This window comes from Lissotriton vulgaris, chromosome 2_2 (assembly GCF_964263255.1).
Source record: "Lissotriton vulgaris chromosome 2_2, aLisVul1.2, whole genome shotgun sequence".
Taxonomy (NCBI): domain Eukaryota; kingdom Metazoa; phylum Chordata; class Amphibia; order Caudata; family Salamandridae; genus Lissotriton; species Lissotriton vulgaris.
The window spans coordinates 319380650-319400546 of NC_141688.1; the positions used below are offsets into that span (position 1 = coordinate 319380650).

The window sequence follows — 19897 nt, forward strand, 5'->3', positions numbered from 1 at the left end:
GGTGGCTAACCAGTGGGTGTTGCAGTTGTTTGAAAAAGTGTTTTTAGCACTGCTTGTCCTACATTAGCTTCTTGAAGTGCTAATACATCCACATACTAATGTTTGGTAAATGTGTGTGGTGTAGACCATGTAGTAACCATGTAGCTATATACATATATCAGCTATAGAGATGTTGCCTAAAAAGGCCATAGATGCTCCTATTTTGCATGTAGAATGTGCTCTAGGAGGTATAGTTAAAGTTATTTTAGCTTTAATATAGCAAGTTTGGATACATTTAATAATCCATCTAGAAATACAGGATTTAGAGATAGGATTACCTTTATGATGTGGAGCAAATGCAACAAAAAGTTGTTTTGTTTTATGAAAATCTTTTGTTCGATCAATATAGTATAATAGTGCTCTTTTGACATCAAGTGGGTGTAGAGCCCTTTCTGCTACTGAATCAGGTTGAGGGAAAAATACAGGTAACTCAACTGATTGGTTAATATGAAACGCAGAAACTACTTTTGGCAGGAATTTTGGGTTCGTACAAAGAACTACTCTATCTTTATGCAGTTGAAAGTAGGGTTAGTCTAAGGTTGATGCATGTAGCTCACCAACACATCTTAATGTCGTGCAGTAGTAGCATCTCACTTAAGAAGACAACAAATTCATGTCTTCTCATATCTGGACGATTGGGTCATTAAAGCCAACACAAGGGGAAAGTGTCTACAACACACTCAAAATACCATAAACTTTCAGCATCATTTGGGATTTACAGTCAATGCACAAAAGTCCCATCTTCAACCCTCACAACTACACCATATCTGGGAGCAGCTCTAAACACTCACATAGCTACAGCCTCTCCCAATCCAGCCAGAATTCCCAACTTTCAAACTCTATTACTACAGTTTCAAAACAACCATTGCCTAACAGTGAGAACTTACATGCAACTGTTAGGAATTATGGCATCCTGCATTGCAATAGTGCCTCACGCAAGATTACACATGTGTCCTCTACAGGAATGCTTAGCACGTCAGTGGAATCAATCACAAGGTCAATTAACAGATCTAGTGTTGGTAACCAGCCGCACTCTTCGCTCTCTGCAGTGGTGTAACACACAAAACCATCGACCCCATTCCACAGGTCGCACTAACAGCAGATGCAGCAGATGCATCTCTCACAGGATGAGGTGCCCTTCTCCATCATCTCACAATCCAAGGTTTATGGGACACCAAACACAGAAGTCTCCACATCAATTACTTGTTTGAGAAGCTGTTGGAATAATAGCGAGAGTTTGTGATTGTGAGGTGGAATATTGGGAGGATCGCTGGTAAGCTCCCGGCAATAACCATGTTGGATAATACCCAAAACCCATTTATCTGTTGTGATGGATTGCCAAGTGGGAAGAAGCTGTTGTAATCTCCTCCTGACAGGTGAGGAATGGTTGGAGGGGGGGAGTGCTAACAAGTCACTGCTTGTTAGTGGACTGGGAGGTGTGTGTTGGTGTGCCCCTACCTCTCCCTTTAAAACTGTTCCCTCTATATCCACCCTTGTAGAACCCTCTAGAGGGGGATGATAGTGTTTGTGTCTTGTATGAAGATGAGGCAGCATCTGTGGTATTAGTTTTGGAGTCTCCTCTGTAAAAGGAGCCACGAAAGGAACCTCTGTTATAAGGAGATTGAAGCGCTCCCATAGACTTTGCTACTTCTGTATCCTTTTTTTCATTTTTTCAAGGGACTGATCTATTTGAGGCCCAAAGTGGTATTCCTTATTGAAGGGTACATTAAGAATGGTTTGTTGCACCTCAGGGTTGAAACCAGAACTTCTGAGACGTGCATGTCTCCTGAGAATAATGCTAGTGTTGATTCCTCTAGCTGCAGTATCTGCTACACCTAATAGAGGGTTTCCTTTCTTGTACTTTTTCCTGCCCCTCTTTTTGTGTTCTTCTGGGAGATATTTTAATAATTCTTCCATTTCATCCCAATGAGCTCTATCGTACCTGGACAAGAGACCCTGTGTGTTAGATATCTGCCAATGGTTGGCTGATTGATTTCCGATGCATCTATGAGTTTGGATTCCTTATCTAGAGGTGGAGCCTTCCCTGATGTTTGTGAATTTGCTCGGTTACAGACATTAGACACCACTAATGAATCCAAAGGCAACTGACTTCTTTTTTAGAGAGATTCTGTATTCAGTGTCTGCCTTCCTTTTTAGGTCAAGCCTAGCCCAGCGTGCAGGCGGTGCTCTAGGAAATGACCTTTAGAAATCGGTCAGCTCTTCTCAAGCACTCGTGCTTGTGGCGGCATCCACCTTGCGGGAGCAACGGTGAGGAGTGGCCATCTGTTTTCAATTAGTGTGGCAGCGCGCGCTTGTTTACATTTGCCTGCTTACGCCCACAAGATGGATGCCGCCACAAACACAAGTGTTTCAAAAGTCGCTTTCACTTTCTTGCCGGCTACGTGCTAATAAGTTAGGGACAAGACGCAATTGGAGACGAAGGCTTGGGGACTGTTTACATTGGTCGCTTCACCCCAATGGGGTCTGCTCGCTGCCTGCCAGGACTGTTTGATCCCATTTGAAGTATCTGTGAATATATAATGCCTATGAAAAAGCATCTCTCAGGCACGTTTCTCGCGCTGACACGAGCATCGACAGCCCTCCTTTATGTAATATGCATTTTCCTCAGTCATTTTGCTTTAACTCTGCAGCAGTTCACGGTTTTAAATGTAACTTGTTTTTTTTAATTCTATACTGTGCAAACTTTACACAAATATATTGGAGCATTATACATTGGCACCAGTTAAATTATACAAAGACAAATCATGTTATTTTTAGTAGGCACGGGGATTGTCCAGAATCACCGAATTGTTAGCCAGGACCGAGACTCGAGCGTGCTTTTCACGCCAGCTCCAAGGTCGGCAACTCTAGCCTTACGCCACAACTTTGCCAACAAGGACTAAACAATTTTCAAGGGTATATACAATGAAGCCATAGTTGTTGCTTATTTATCTTATGCAATCAACAACCATTCACAAAGGCAACAGTCCTGTTTGTTGTAGGTGTATTGTCACTTGTCTTATATATCTGCATGCAATTACAGAAGCAGCAAAATACCAGTCGGTGGCACACTGCTAAGCACAGATTTTTAGCTTAAAGTGTTTAAACCACACCCTTAATTATGTCTGTCATGCCCATTTGAGAGACCACCCCCCAGTTTTTTAATTCCACTTAAAGCCCTGCTGCTGAAGTCCTGGTGTCGATGTTAGCTAACATCATGAGAAGCGCCAGTCGCAGCTTTTGTGTCAGGGAAACGCCATAGTGTGAACACGTGTTCGTTGTTTTATCAATACATATAATATTTTACACACTACTGGAGTATGTCCTACTACCAATCTGTGTGAGTTTATAAACTACACATTCTGTTTCAGTAACAACAAAAGTTTGCGGTAGAAAGGTTCCTGCTTGTTTCACAAAAAGTCATATTTAAAGATTTCCTATAAACAACTTAGCAAAGCCTGGAAAATGGGCCCGATTTACAAGGGCGTTGCTTTAATTTACGTGCTCCAGTTTATTCCTGGACAAAATTAAGTCACTCTTCCTAACAGCAAAATCTTTCTAGATCGGGCCCAGCGCCTCCACCCGGTATAGTGGGGCAAATGGACAGCCTGTATGTGGCTGTCAAACTGATTACACCGTAAAAATGTAACGTGCCAGCCATCATTTGCTTTAAGTACAGTTTCTGAAAACCAGTTTAATTTTCTTACGGCTTCATTGACCTTTGAACCCACAAATGTATGACTTGTTCTGAGTGCCTGCGACCTGTACCCTTCTTTGCATCAGGGAGCTGTTTGTGTCACTTCAGGGCAGCTTTCTGCTGTAAGCGAGCTGCATGGCTAAACACTCATAAGGTCCAAAGGCAAGACCTATTGGCTATGCCAATGCTTGTTGAAGGTATCACTGGTTTAGCTGTTGTGTCCAGTATCAGGATTCATGTGAATCTTCTTCTTTTTAGTATCCAGCTTTTCCTTAATTTTCTCCAAAATCGGTCCGATGACTGTAAGGAAGCGTCTTTTTGTTTTTGCTTTTTCTCTTTCGATCCAAGACGTTTCGGAACCGGAGGGGTATAATCTCGGCGGGGGCCCAAGCCGGAAGGCTTTCCGTGCTGTTTCAGTGCGATGCCAGAAGGCAGGGTGTTTGAATCAGAGTCTCAGTGCCGACTATGGCCTGTTGGAAGTAGTGGCTCAATAGCCTTTTGTTTTGTTGTAGTGGGTTTGGTGGGCAAAAGGGCTTTGGTACTCGCTGCACCCTGCCCAGCCAGAACGACTTGGGACTCGAGTTCGATCTCCAAATCAGAATCGGAGTCCTGGAGGGAGAAGGCCTCTTCTTCCTCCCCTGCCATTTCTTCCTGCTTCTGCGCGATATCCTTACCGGAGATATCAGGGGTGTCCTGGATACCCTGTCGCTGCATGTCTCTTTGTCGAGCCCGATGGTACTGCAGAGTCTTTTTGGAACGGAACGACCGACACATTCATCTTTATGTTCCGGGAATAGAGAGAGGTTACAGACCATATGCTGGTCCGTACGTGGATATTTGGAGTGGCATCGGGACAGAACTGAAATGGCGTCCGTTCCATCGGCAGAAGGATGGACGATGGTTCTTGAAGTAGAAGCCGAGGAAAACGGTAGGCCCGAAGGCCGCGGTCAATTTTTTAAATTATATATATAATGTTTTCTTAGGTTTCGACAAAAAAAGGTGGAGACGTGATCGAAAACAATACCGATGAGTGTAGATTGAATTGCGCGCTGAAAGGATCCTGATTAATGGTTTCGAAATGGAGTGCCCCAACACACGTCTGAATCCGATGATGGAAAGAAAGAATCTAGCAATAGAATCGATGCCCATGCGCACTATCACCGAAAGGAGGAGTCACCTTACCTCGTGACTGGAAAATACTTATTCGAAGAAAAACAAATTGCAAACATCCAGACCCACCAGTAGATGGCAGGCAAAGCATGTGTATCTACAGCACACATTCCTTGAACATATATATATATTGGAAAATTGGAAAAAAGGCCAATAAGGCAAAACTCATTCCAAGGATTATGGAAAACACACAGCCCACCTCAGATTTCACAACACCTGCTAAATCATAACTTCTTCTCCAGCTAGAAAGTAGCACCTGGGATCCAGGAATCCAACCCAGTGTGTTTTTGACCGTCAGTCAGGTATAGATAACCCTCAAGGCCCTTCAAGGCTAAGATGGAAGGCTTTATGGATTGTACAAATGATGTCATGTTAATTGATTTGTATAGCGCGCTAATCACACAAGAGGGTATCCAGGCGCTTGGATACCAAGTCATCTGCAAGCTAAGAGAATTTGAGCTTCCACCGGACCACGGAGTGAGGCCTTGGAATTCTAAGCTACAGGAATGCCACAACTGCACAAGAGCACACCGCAAGCGATTCTAAGCGAAAGGAATGCGACGACTGCACAAGAGCACACCGCAAGCGATTCTAAGCGAAAGGAATGCGACGACTGCACAAGAGACCACCGCAAGTGTTTCTAAGCGAAGGGAATATGACATGAGCACACCGCAAGCGATTCTAAGCAATAGGAATGTGACAACTGCACAAGAGCACACCGCAAGCGATTTAAGCAAAAGGAATGCGACAACTGTACAAGAACTTACAGCAAGCGATTCTAAGCAAAAGGAATGCGACCAATGCACAAGAGCACACCGCAAGCGATTCTAAGCAATAGGAATGCGACAACTGCACAAGAGCTTACCGCAAGCGATGCTAAGCAATAGGAATGCGACAACTGCACAACAGCACACCGCAAGCGATTCTAAGCAATAGGAATGCGACAACTGCACAAGAGCACACCGCAAGCGATTTAAGCAAAAGGAATGCGACAACTGCACAAGAGCACACTGCAAGCGATTCTAAGCAATAGGAATGCGACAACTGCACAAGAGACCACCGCAAGCGATGCTAAGCAATAGGAATGCGACAACTGCACAACAGCACACCGCAAGCGATTCTAAGCAATAGGAATGCGACAACTGCACAAGAGCACACCGCAAGCGATTTAAGCAAAAGGAATGCGACAACTGTACAAGAGCACACAGCAAGCGATTCTAAGCAAAAGGAATGCGACAACTGCACAAGAGACCACCGCAAGCGATGCTAAGCAATAGGAATGCGACAACTGCACAACAGCACACCGCAAGCGATTCTAAGCAATAGGAATGCGACAACTGCACAAGAGCACACCGCAAGCGATTTAAGCAAAAGGAATGCGACAACTGTACAAGAGCACACAGCAAGCGATTCTAAGCAAAAGGAATGCGACAACTGCACAAGAGCTTACCGCAAGCGATGCTAAGCAATAGGAATGCGACAACTGCACAACAGCACACCGCAAGCAATTCTAAGCAATAGGAATGCGACAACTGCACAAGAGCTTACCGCAAGCGATGCTAAGCAATAGGAATGCGACAACTGCACAACAGCACACCGCAAGCGATTCTAAGCAATAGGAATGCGACAACTGCACAAGAGCACACCGCAAGCGATACTAAGCAAAAGGAATGCGACAACTGCACAAGAGCACACCTTAAGCGATTCTAAGCAAAAGGAATGCGACAACTGCACAAGAGCACACCGCAAGCGATGCTAAGCAATAGGAATGCGACAACTGTACAAGAGCTTACAGCAAGCGATTCTAAGCAAAAGGAATGCGACAACTGCACAAGAGCACACCGCAAGCGATTCTAAGCAATAGGAATGCGACAACTGCACAAGAGCTTACCGAAAGCGATGCTAAGCAATAGGAATGCGACAACTGTACAAGAGCTTACAGCAAGCGATTCTAAGCAAAAGGAATGCGACAACTGCACAAGAGCACACCGCAAGCGATTCTAAGCAATAGGAATGCGACAACTGCACAAGAGCTTACCGAAAGCGATGCTAAGCAATAGGAATGCGACAACTGCACAACAGCACACCGCAAGCGATTCTAAGCAATAGGAATGCGACAACTGCACAAGAGCACACCGCAAGCGATTTAAGCAAAAGGAATGCGACAACTGCACAAGAGCACACTGCAAGCGATTCTAAGCAATAGGAATGCGACAACTGCACAAGAGACAACCGCAAGCGATGCTAAGCAATAGGAATGCGACAACTGCACAACAGCACACCGCAAGCGATTCTAAGCAATAGGAATGCGACAACTGCACAAGAGCACACCGCAAGCGATTTAAGCAAAAGGAATGCGACAACTGTACAAGAGCACACAGCAAGCGATTCTAAGCAAAAGGAATGCGACAACTGCACAAGAGACCACCGCAAGCGATGCTAAGCAATAGGAATGCGACAACTGCACAACAGCACACCGCAAGCGATTCTAAGCAATAGGAATGCGACAACTGCACAAGAGCACACCGTAAGCGATTTAAGCAAAAGGAATGCGACAACTGTACAACAGCACACCGCAAGCGATTCTAAGCAATAGGAATGCGACAACTGCACAAGAGCACACCGAAGCGATTTAAGCAAAAGGAATGCGACAACTGTACAAGAGCACACAGCAAGCGATTCTAAGCAAAAGGAATGCGACAACTGCACAAGAGACCACCGCAAGCGATGCTAAGCAATAGGAATGCGACAACTGCACAACAGCACACCGCAAGCGATTCTAAGCAATAGGAATGCGACAACTGCACAAGAGCACACCGCAAGCGATTTAAGCAAAAGGAATGCGACAACTGTACAAGAGCACACAGCAAGCGATTCTAAGCAAAAGGAATGCGACAACTGCACAAGAGCTTACCGCAAGCGATGCTAAGCAATAGGAATGCGACAACTGCACAACAGCACACCGCAAGCAATTCTAAGCAATAGGAATGCGACAACTGCACAAGAGCACACCGCAAGCGATTTAAGCAAAAGGAATGCGACAACTGTACAAGAGCACACAGCAAGCGATTCTAAGCAAAAGGAATGCGACAACTGCACAAGAGCTTACCGCAAGCGATGCTAAGCAATAGGAATGCGACAACTGCACAACAGCACACCGCAAGCGATTCTAAGCAATAGGAATGCGACAACTGCACAAGAGCACACCGCAAGCGATACTAAGCAAAAGGAATGCGACAACTGCACAAGAGCACACCTTAAGCGATTCTAAGCAAAAGGAATGCGACAACTGCACAAGAGCACACCGCAAGCGATGCTAAGCAATAGGAATGCGACAACTGTACAAGAGCTTACAGCAAGCGATTCTAAGCAAAAGGAATGCGACAACTGCACAAGAGCACACCGCAAGCGATTCTAAGCAATAGGAATGCGACAACTGCACAAGAGCTTACCGAAAGCGATGCTAAGCAATAGGAATGCGACAACTGCACAACAGCACACCGCAAGCGATTCTAAGCAATAGGAATGCGACAACTGCACAAGAGCACACCGCAAGCGATTTAAGCAAAAGGAATGCGACAACTGCACAAGAGCACACTGCAAGCGATTCTAAGCAATAGGAATGCGACAACTGCACAAGAGACCACCGCAAGCGATGCTAAGCAATAGGAATGCGACAACTGCACAACAGCACACCGCAAGCGATTCTAAGCAATAGGAATGCGACAACTGCACAAGAGCACACCGCAAGCGATTTAAGCAAAAGGAATGCGACAACTGTACAAGAGCACACAGCAAGCGATTCTAAGCAAAAGGAATGTGACAACTGCACAAGAGACCACCGCAAGCGATGCTAAGCAATAGGAATGCGACAACTGCACAACAGCACACCGCAAGCGATTCTAAGCAATAGGAATGCGACAACTGCACAAGAGCACACCGCAAGCGATTTAAGCAAAAGGAATGCGACAACTGTACAAGAGCACACAGCAAGCGATTCTAAGCAAAAGGAATGCGACAACTGCACAAGAGCTTACCGCAAGCGATGCTAAGCAATAGGAATGCGACAACTGCACAACAGCACACCGCAAGCGATTCTAAGCAATAGGAATGCGACAACTGCACAACAGCACACCGCAAGCGATTCTAAGCAATAGGAATGCGACAACTGCACAAGAGCACACCTTAAGCGATTCTAAGCAAAAGGAATGCGACAACTGCACAAGAGCTTACAGCAAGCGATTCTAAGCAAAAGGAATGCGACAACTGCACAAGAGCTTACCGCAAGCGATGCTAAGCAATAGGAATGCGACAACTGCACAACAGCACACCGCAAGCGATTCTAAGCAATAGGAATGCGACAACTGCACAAGAGCACACCGCAAGCGATTTAAGCAAAAGGAATGCGACAACTGCACAAGAGCACACTGAAAGCGATTCTAAGCAATAGGAATGCGACAACTGCACAAGAGACCACCGCAAGCGATGCTAAGCAATAGGAATGCGACAACTGCACAACAGCACACCGCAAGCGATTCTAAGCAATAGGAATGCGACAACTGCACAAGAGCACACCGCAAGCGATTTAAGCAAAAGGAATGCGACAACTGTACAAGAGCACACAGCAAGCGATTCTAAGCAAAAGGAATGCGACAACTGCACAAGAGACCACCGCAAGCGATGCTAAGCAATAGGAATGCGACAACTGCACAACAGCACACCGCAAGCGATTCTAAGCAATAGGAATGCGACAACTGCACAAGAGCACACCGCAAGCGATTTAAGCAAAAGGAATGCGACAACTGTACAAGAGCACACAGCAAGCGATTCTAAGCAAAAGGAATGCGACAACTGCACAAGAGCTTACCGCAAGCGATGCTAAGCAATAGGAATGCGACAACTGCACAACAGCACACCGCAAGCGATTCTAAGCAATAGGAATGCGACAACTGCACAAGAGCACACCGCAAGCGATTTAAGCAAAAGGAATGCGACAACTGTACAAGAGCACACAGCAAGCGATTCTAAGCAAAAGGAATGCGACAACTGCACAAGAGCTTACCGCAAGCGATGCTAAGCAATAGGAATGCGACAACTGCACAACAGCACACCGCAAGCGATTCTAAGCAATAGGAATGCGACAACTGCACAAGAGCACACCGCAAGCGATACTAAGCAAAAGGAATGCGACAACTGCACAAGAGCACACCTTAAGCGATTCTATGCAAAAGGAATGCGACAACTGCACAAGAGCACACCGCAAGCGATGCTAAGCAATAGGAATACGACAACTGCACAAGAGCACACCGCAAGCGATTCTAAGCAAAAGGAATGCGACAACTGCACAAGAGCACACCGCAAGCGATGCTAAGCGAAAGGAATGCGATAACTGCACAAACACACCGCAAGCGATTCTAAGCAATAGGAATGCGACAACTGCAATAGAGCACACCGCAAGCGATTGTAAGCTAAAGGAATGCGACGACTGCACAAGAGACCACCGCAAGCGATTGTAAGCGAAAGCAATGCGACAACTGCACAAGAGCACACTGCAAGCAATTCTAAGTGAAAGGATTGCGACAACTGCACAAAAGCACACTGCAGGCGATTCTAAGCGAAAGGAATGCGACAACTGCACAAGAGCACACCGCAAGCGATGCTAAGCGAAAGGAATGCGATAACTGCACAAACACACCGCAAGCGATTCTAAGCAATAGGAATGCGACAACTGCAATAGAGCACACCGCAAGCGATTGTAAGCTAAAGGAATGCGACGACTGCACAAGAGACCACCGCAAGCGATTGTAAGCGAAAGCAATGCGACAACTGCACAAGAGCACACTGCAAGCAATTCTAAGTGAAAGGATTGCGACAACTGCACAAAAGCACACTGCAAGCGATTCTAAGCGAAAGGAATGCGACGACTGCACAAGAGACCACCGCAAGTGTTTCTAAGCGAAAGTAATATGACAACAGCACAAGAGCACACCGCAAGCGATTGTAAGCGAAAGCAATGCGAAAACTGCACAAGAGCACACTGCAAGCGATTCAGAGCAGCCTTGACTAGCATAAAATCAGGTTCACCCCTAGATCCTCTACCTGCACTTGTTCTTAAACAATTAGACAGTCCTACCCTGGAGGTACTTAGAGCATTATTAAACGCCTCCCTAGAGGAAGCTATACTACCAAATGACTGGAAACACGCAATGGTAGTCCCTTTGCTAAAAAAGGCCAATAGCGACCCCGAAATATTCTCTAATTTTCGTCCGGTATCTTTACTACCGATTATGTCAAAAATTTTAGAAAAACACGTCAACAAGCAGTTATCAGACTTTATCAATAACAATAATCTGCTTCACTACTCACAATCAGGCTTTAGAAAAGGTCACTCCACGGAGTCCACCCTACTTGGGGTTACTGAGGTCATTCGACAAGAACTGGACAAGGGAGGCACGGCGGCACTCATCCTTCTGGATTTGAGTGCCGCATTCAACACCATATGCCATACCACCCTCATCAAGTGCCTAGAAGACATTGGTATTAGAGGGAAAGCATTAAAATGGTTGGAGCAATTTCTCCTGCACCGCACTTATCAGGTTTTCTCCAAAGGCAACCGGTCTGAAGTACATACGTCCCCCTATGGAGTACCCCAGGGCTCTATATTGAGCCCCCTCCTTTTCAATGTGTATGTCACGCCCCTAGCTAACATAGCAGAAGAGATGGATCTTACCATCTATTCATATGCTGTCGACACACAACTTGTGTTCTCCCTCACATCTTCTGAAAAATCGGACATCTCTCCCCTTCGATCAGGACTACTCAAAATGGCCAATTGGCTCCACTCTAAAAAACTAAAACTGAATGGGGAAAAAACAGAGCTGTTAATTTTTGGCAATCAAAAGAATCTCTAGGGCCCAACGCACTGGCCCGCGGAAATGGGCGCCATCCCTACCGCTGTTCAATCCGCACGTAATCTAGGGATTATAATTGATGACAAACTGTCCATGCAGACACACACAGCCAAAACGGCCTCCACATGTTTTCTCATCCTTAAATGGCTGAGAAAAATATTGTGGCAATTGCCAGAGGGGGCCCAGAGGACTGTTATACAGGCATTGATTACGTCTAGATTAGACTACGGTAATGTACTATTTTTAGGAGCTACGAAGAGAACCCTGAACCAACTACAAGTAGTACAAAATTCCACAGCCAGAATACTCCTCAATCTCCCAGGAGGTACGAGGATGACAGACCATCTTAGAAATCTACACTGGCTGAGAGTGTCCAGCAGAACAAAATTCAAGGCACTGTGCTATATGCACAGAATTAGGAACAGCCCCGGAGTACCTATGTAAAATGGTCCAGAAATACCTACCTGCGCGTAACCTGCGCTCAATAAATCAAGCAAAATTCATTGTGCCCAAGATAAAAAGGGCTCGACTAGGAGGTCGCTCTTTCTCCTTTTTGGCGCCGACATTATGGAATTCACTACCCCTCCAACTACGGCTAGAACCATGTTATTTACACTTTCGCAAGGGAGTAAAATCATGGCTGTTCAATCAATAACTGTCCCCTGTCTCCCTTCAGTAACATTGATCCAGGGCGCCGGGAAACCCTCAGGGTAGCTGTCGCGCCATATATAAATTCAATAAATAGATAAATAAATAAGTGAAAGCAATGCGACAACTGCACAAGAGCACACCGCAAGGCCACCAACAGATAGTACCCCCTAGAGGTGGTAAACAAGCCCTGCCTGCACCAAAAGAAGGGGGCTCGACACCTGGCCCTCTGAGGAGCCTTCCTTGCCAGCGATCATACTGTACAAGTCATAACGAACCCCGGTCCCAGTGCACAAGGCAAGATTTCAGATGTCACACCTCAAGACTTGGATTATTTTTCACTCTCACCTGTATTACATCCTGCATTTTCTTTAAAGAAGTTGGTCTTATTTCATGTCACAAGGGTGAGTATCTTACACACCAGATGTATGTACTTATCTCATAAGTGAGAGAACGTTCTAGGTCTATTTAAGGAGCCAACAGTGTGTATTTATGAGTATTGTAATGTGGGAACGTAGCTGTAATAAGAAAATGACTATCACATTGTAATAACCTATTCGAAGGCAGTAGTGACGTTCTAGCAGGCGAGGTTCCACTTCTGGAATCCAGTGAGCGGGGGTCAGACAGTTATACTACACGTTATCGCTTGATATATCAGACGGCTGCTTTTTTGCCAACTGATTATATTCAATAACATACTTTTAAATCGGTAGCGTAAAGAAATTTGAGGGGGGCCCTGTAAAGTACGTGGAGGGGGGAACTCCAGACTCACTCGGGAGCTCTCAGCCCAGGGTCCTGCCCTGAGGAGGCCCTCTGGAACTCGCCCCCCCCCCCTGCACTGCGGGGGCCTTTGTTATGTTATGTTATGTTATTATCGCTTGTATAGCGCGCAGATGCCGCAGCCAAGAGGCGTCCCGGTGCCACTGCTTTAAATGATATCAGAATATATCACATCACATCGAAGTTTGATTTCCATGAAAAAGGCGCTCTGCCTTTGGCCTCTTCCCTATCTATGGTTACGACGCTCCTGGGTGACTTACAATAGGGTTATAGTCCAGAGAACTAATTTAAAACGGAATCCTAAACTTACTACCATTTTGGTATTCACAGAAGGCACTTACTCATCAATGAGTAAGTGCCTTGGCTGTTTAACCTCTGACGTGGCCTTGTACCGTCCAGTTAATTGATGAGCTAGCGCCTAGATACCCTAGGGTGAATATTCGCGCTTTATAAATTTCCTTTTCATTTCATTTCATTTTTGTGAATACCAAAAGGAGTAAGTGCACTTACTCCTTTTGGTATTCCCAGAAGGCACTTACTTATCAATCAGTAAGTGCCTTCTGTGAATACCAAAATGGTAGTAAGTTTAGGATGTTGTCTTAAGTTAGTTCTGTGAATCTGGGCCGAAGTGTCACCACATAGTACACAATATACTTGGTCCACTACCAAAGTATTGCATGTTGGAGACGCTCCAACACACTTTGTTGTATGCTTTTTTGAGTACTTTTTGTGTAATTTTGATGGGCGATATTGTTTAGACCACAAAATACTACTGAAAACAATAACTTTGACTTGAGGTCAAGAACCCTTCCCAAGCCCCCAGCTGCCTCGCCCACTTGCTCCTCTCCCAGGTGATAGTGCCCCCCCCCTCATGCAGTTGTAAGTTCCTGTCGCGACTTACGACACTCCTGCTCGTCCGAGTCGTCGCCGCAGTCGTTGTCGCCATCGCAGAGCCACGACCGCCGGATGCACTTCCCGTTGTCGCAGTGAAAATCGATGGGAGAGCAGGTGGGGAGCACTGGAAGAAAAAGAGACACTCAGATCACCACGAGGGACACCACAGACCACCTCACGCAACAAGCCCCTCCCCTTAAGCCTCACCACAGACCACCTCAGGCAACAGGCCCCTCCCCTTAAGCCTCACCACAGACCACCTCACGCAACAGCTGCCTCCCCTTAAGCCTCACCACAGACCACCTCACGCAACAGCTGCCTCCCCTTAAGCCTCACCACAGACCACCTCACGCAACAGCCCCCTCCCCTTAAGCCTCACCACAGACCACCCCACGCAACAGGCGCCTCCCCTTAAGCCTCACCACAGACCACCTCACGCAACAGCCCCCTCCCCTTAAGCCTCACCACAGACCACCTCACGCAACAGCTGCCTCCCCTTAAGCCTCACCACAGACCACCTCACGCAATAGGTGCCTCCCCTTAAGCCTCACCACAGACCACCTCACGCAACAGCCCCCTCCCCTTAAGCCTCACCACAGACCACCTCACGCAACAGCTGCCTCCCCTTAAGCCTCACCACAGACCACCTCACGCAATAGGTGCCTCCCCTTAAGCCTCACCACACACCACCTCACGCAACAGCCCCCTCCCTTTAAGCCACACCACAGACCACCTCACGCAACAGCCCCCTCCCTTTAAGCCACACCACAGACCACCTCACACAAGAGCCCCCTCCCCTTAAGCCACACCACAGACTTCCATTTAAAGTATATGGAACACATTTCTCGTAGAATAATCCGCAGGTAACAGCTCACACCTCCACACCCACTCAAACTCGTGCAGACCTACTGCAAGCCATCCACAGACAGAAGCACCAACGCGGACACCTTCGGGCAGGCCTCATGTTGAGTAAATACCAACAAATTGAAAGTGAAGAATCAAGTTTATTCCAAGAAATGAAGCACTCCCTGCATACAGCTCCGGCAGCAGACACAGATAGCCAGTAACTCACAATACAGTTAGGGCATGCAGTGTAACAGTAAGCAACTGGAGATGGTCTCGAGTGATGCACAATTGAACAATAATATCACTCGAGGCCAAACTGAATGAAAACAATGGCACGAGTCGGCGCGAGTCCATGTGATGAACAACCGAGGGGAACCTCGCATCAACATGCCCTCGCGCTGACTCGCGCACAATACAACACACCTTTCCCCCTTAAAGAGAAAAAAAAAAAACAACAAAAAAAACACAGTGAACTACATTTTTCTGGTAATAAAAGCGACAAAATCAGACAACCACTTAGGTTGCTTAGTGATTCTTTTAGGTAAGGAGATATTCTGGCCAGTAACATCTTGGTTGATGACACTTATATCAGGACAGGCAGCTACATTTGAAGCAGTATCCTGATTGGAAAGGTTACTATTAGAACAACAAGGTGAAACGTCTGCAGTACAAGCATCCTCATCCAAAAAAGACAAATCAGGATGTTCAGAAATAACCTCCTTACGGTAAACATCCTTGTCTGCCTTGAGGATGGCAATTCTACTCAGATTCCAAACTTTATTATTGGATAATCTCACAGAATTTTTTAAAACTTCTGAGACTTCAAAAGGCCCCATAAATGAACTTTCACCTTTCTTAACCTTCCATGGCTTCTTGACCTTTACCATCATGCCCACTTCTACCTTGGGATCTTTTCTTGACCCGCATTTCTCATCAAAATATATTTTGTTCGAACAATGGGTGCGAACGAGGTTTTCTTTGACCACACCGAAATCCACATTGGAAGGAGTGGACTTCACCAACCACGAGGGGTTCACCTTTGTCCTAGGTACTCTTCCTCTCATGATCTCAAAAGGAGAATATCCAGTCATTGAGTTTGTGGTTGTTCTGTACATCCACACCTTCTTAAAAATTTCTACTTCCCATGTTTTGTCCTCATTACTAGTGATCTGTATGGCCCCTTTCAGAACCCTATTGAATCTCTCTATAACCCCATTCCCACTGGGATTGTATAAGGAAGTAGTAGAGTGAACAATGCCAAGTCTTGAAAAATAGTCATTGGCTTTCTTGGAGATAAATTGTACACCATTGTCTGATATTATCTTTACAGGTAGCCCTTCTTCAATAAAAACTTTATCTAGGAAACACAGGACAGAATCCGTATCTATCTTCTGGACAATTTTGATAATGGGCCATTTGGAAAAAATGTCAATAGCTGCTATGACATACTTGGATTCACAGCCAATGGGACCCATAATGTCTATGGCAATGGTTTCCCAAGGATTATTTGGAATACTATGTGTACTCATATTGGGTTTCAAAGTAACTAAAGACTTATCAGAATTGGCACATATTACACAATTTCTGACCAATCTTTCGATAAACATGTCCATTCCTGGCCACCAGAATAAATGTTTAACTTGTTGCTTGGTTCTAACCATGCCACTATGGCCTTCATGACCCTGTAATGCTATAATTTTCCTTACACCCACTGGTGGTATGATGCGCTCACCCCTTTTGATGATGTCCCCACAACATGAAAGTTCCGACCTTACTTCCCAAAAGCTCCTCAACTCTGGACTCAAACACTTCTTTTCAGGCCACCTACCAACTATATATCTGGCAACATTTTTCAAAATGTCATCACTTCCAAACTTCTCTTTCCACAAAGTCTGATCAATTGAAATCGGACCCTCATCATGTATCATGGCAATCTGAAAATTGTCCCAATCATTATGCAAATCCTCTTGAATAGGTAAAGGCATCCTGGACAAAAAGTCCGCAGAAACATTCTCTCTTCCTGGTAAGTATTGTATATTATAAATAAAATCCTGCAAACGCATGGACATACGTGCAATTCGTGCTGAAGCCCTTAACATACCTTCTGTAGTAAGTAACCTTACTAACGGTTTGTGATCACTCCTAAGAGTGCATTCCTTACCCCAGACAAACACCCTGAAATGTTCCAACGCCCAGATGCACGCTAAAGTCTCTCTCTCTATTGTGGAATACTTTTCCTCAGCAGGAGTAAGTGCCCTTGAAGCATGTGCAATAATAACTTCCTTTCCCTCTTTATTCTTTTGCGAAAACACAGCTCCTAGACCCTTCGCGCTAGCATCAGTAGTAATAATGTTATCCAGGCAAGGATCAAAACAAGATAACGCACTTGCAGAACAAATTGCATTCTTTACATCACTGAACTCTTTCTCACATTCATTAGTCCATTCAAAAACAACCCTATTTTTAATTAACTGTCTGATATTATAAGTTCTGCACGAGAAATCAGGTACATACCTAGCGTAGAACTCAACTAACCCTAAAAAGGATCTGACGTCATCTTTAGATAACGGGTGAGGAGCCGATTTAATAGCTTCCAAAAGTGAGGGTTTAGGTTTGATGCCCTCAGCACACAATTCATGGCCTAGATAATTTACAGAATGAACACCAAACTTGCATTTCTCATGCTTAATAGTAAGGCCATGTACATTAAGTGCGCTCAAAACTTCCTCTAAAGCTATAATATGTTTATCTTTATCATCATTGAACACCAAAATGTCATCTTGAAAGCAGATGGCACTTTTGCACTCTTTCAAAATATCTTGCATGACCCTCTGGAAAATTGCTGCAGCGGATGCTAATCCAAAAGGCATCCTATTGAATCTGAAGCACCCAAATGGTGTAATGAATGCTGTCAAATCCTTACTCTTCTCACTTAACTCAATCTGATGATATGCAGCAGATAGGTCAATTGTTGAAAAAATATTAGACCCCCCAACTACAGATAACATTTCAGAAATGCGAGGAAGGGGAAATTGGTCTACAAGAATATTATTATTAAGATGGCGAAGGTCAATGCATAATCTCACTTTGCCATTGGCTCGCCTGGCAACCACTATGGGCGAAACCCACTCAGAGGACTCTATTCTCTCTATTATTCCTCCTTCTACTAGAGCATTCAATTCATTCTTAACTTCCTCTCTGACAGCAAAGGGAATATTACGAGCCTTATGTATTTTAGGACAAGCGTTGTCCTTTAAACGGATCTCATGTTTAAAGTTGGTTAATCTTCCAATGTCTTTTGAAAAAACATTTGGGAATTTACTTAACATCAAAGAAGAAATACCATTTTGTTCATCAATCAACATCACTGGAGTAGGACTATTTGGATCCAAAACAATGTCAAGTTTTCCAAAATCAAACCAGCTAAGAACTGAGGGACCCTTCTTTGATACATATAATTTTGCAATGCATTTTCTGTTTTTAAATCTGAAAACTAAGGTTCTGAAACCTAAAATATCTATCCTTCCCCCAGAATATCCTTCAGGATTGATGTCACTCTCTTCTAAATGACTACCAAGTCTAGGTACAAATAATTTTTCCCAGACAGATTCGCACACTATGGAATAGGGTGATCCAGAATCTGCATACATGTTAATCTTTACACCACCAATAACCATGTCGCACAATGGTTTTTTCTTTATGGAACGGTCATTTACATTCAGAACAGCGGTATCTTTTATGTTCAAAACAAACAAACAGTCGTTGGGTTCATCTGTAAAATCATCCTCATCGCTATTCTCCTTCAACTCAATACACTTGACTTTTTGATTTACATTACCTCTTCTGCAAGCAGAAGTGAAATGTCCTTTTAACCCACATTTTGAACATTTTTGTCTCAAACCAGGACAAGTCTTATCATTTGCTAAATGTGATTTGCTGTTACATCTAAAACATTTCAGATTACTTCTTGAAATTTCAGCATTAGGTTTGGAAGAGAATGTTTGTTTCTTTTTGTAAGTATCTCTATTATTACTGTCATACTTTTGATTGATTTTGGCAACAATATTTTTACTCACGGAAGTTTCCTTCCCTTTAACTTGTAGTGCACTTCTACAGGAAAGTTCAGCTTTTCTGACAATAGACAAAACAAAGTCTAAATTCTCATCACCATTAATCCAAAGTCTCTCTTGTATAGTTTCATTTTTAGAGTGCATGACTACTTGGTCCCTAATAAAATCTTCTTGTAGATTACCAAATTTACAATCTAAAGCTAAAGTTTTTAGAGAAGAAACAAAGTTATCCACAGTCTCTTCACTCAATTGTTTTCTCAGAAAAAACTTAAACCTCGAAATTCCTATACACACTTTGGGAGAACAGTACTTATCAAAATCATATACTGCCTTGTCAAATACATTCATGTCACCACTTGCTTGTGATATAGGAAGTTGATTGAAGGCTTTTAATCCTTCTGGTCCTAAACTGTGTAAAAAAATACCTTTCTTTTCAGGAGCTTTCATTTTGCCACTTGCATCTAAAGTCTCAATATAGTTTAAGAAATAGGCTTTCCATTCAATCCATGGCATACAAGGAGAACTACCAGCTGACCAATAACTTTGTGGAGGTGAAAGTGTATAACCTTGAGCACACATTGTAACAGAGATAATAATTTATACTGAATGTTAATGGCAAAATAATAATAGAATAGTCTTTTTTTTAAAAAAAAAAAAATCCAAAATAGAATTGCAGAGAGAAAAAAAAAAAAAGTCACATAGGATAACAGAAAAATAATAAAAAAATTTCCTGTGTTCATATATCACCATCCATCTGCTTCTCTGTCCTTCAAGTTATTTCACCATTCGTCTGTTGCTGTGTCCTTGAGGTTTTTATGCTCTGTTAATTGAATAGATCTCTT

At 44.2% G+C, this 19897-nt stretch overlaps 1 protein-coding gene across 5 annotated transcripts in view; it reads right to left on the reverse strand.

Annotated features, from left to right (window-relative positions):
* The window catches only part of LRP4 (LDL receptor related protein 4), a 409878-nt gene that overhangs the window by 190714 nt on the left and 199267 nt on the right, over positions 1–19897 (reverse strand). For all 5 annotated transcript variants that reach the window (XM_086959686.1, XM_086959685.1, XM_086959683.1 and 2 more), the window contains exon 3: positions 14147–14263. In XM_086959686.1, coding sequence (XP_086815812.1) covers positions 14147–14263 — 117 coding nt within the window. The remainder of the gene's footprint in view (positions 1–14146; positions 14264–19897) is intronic.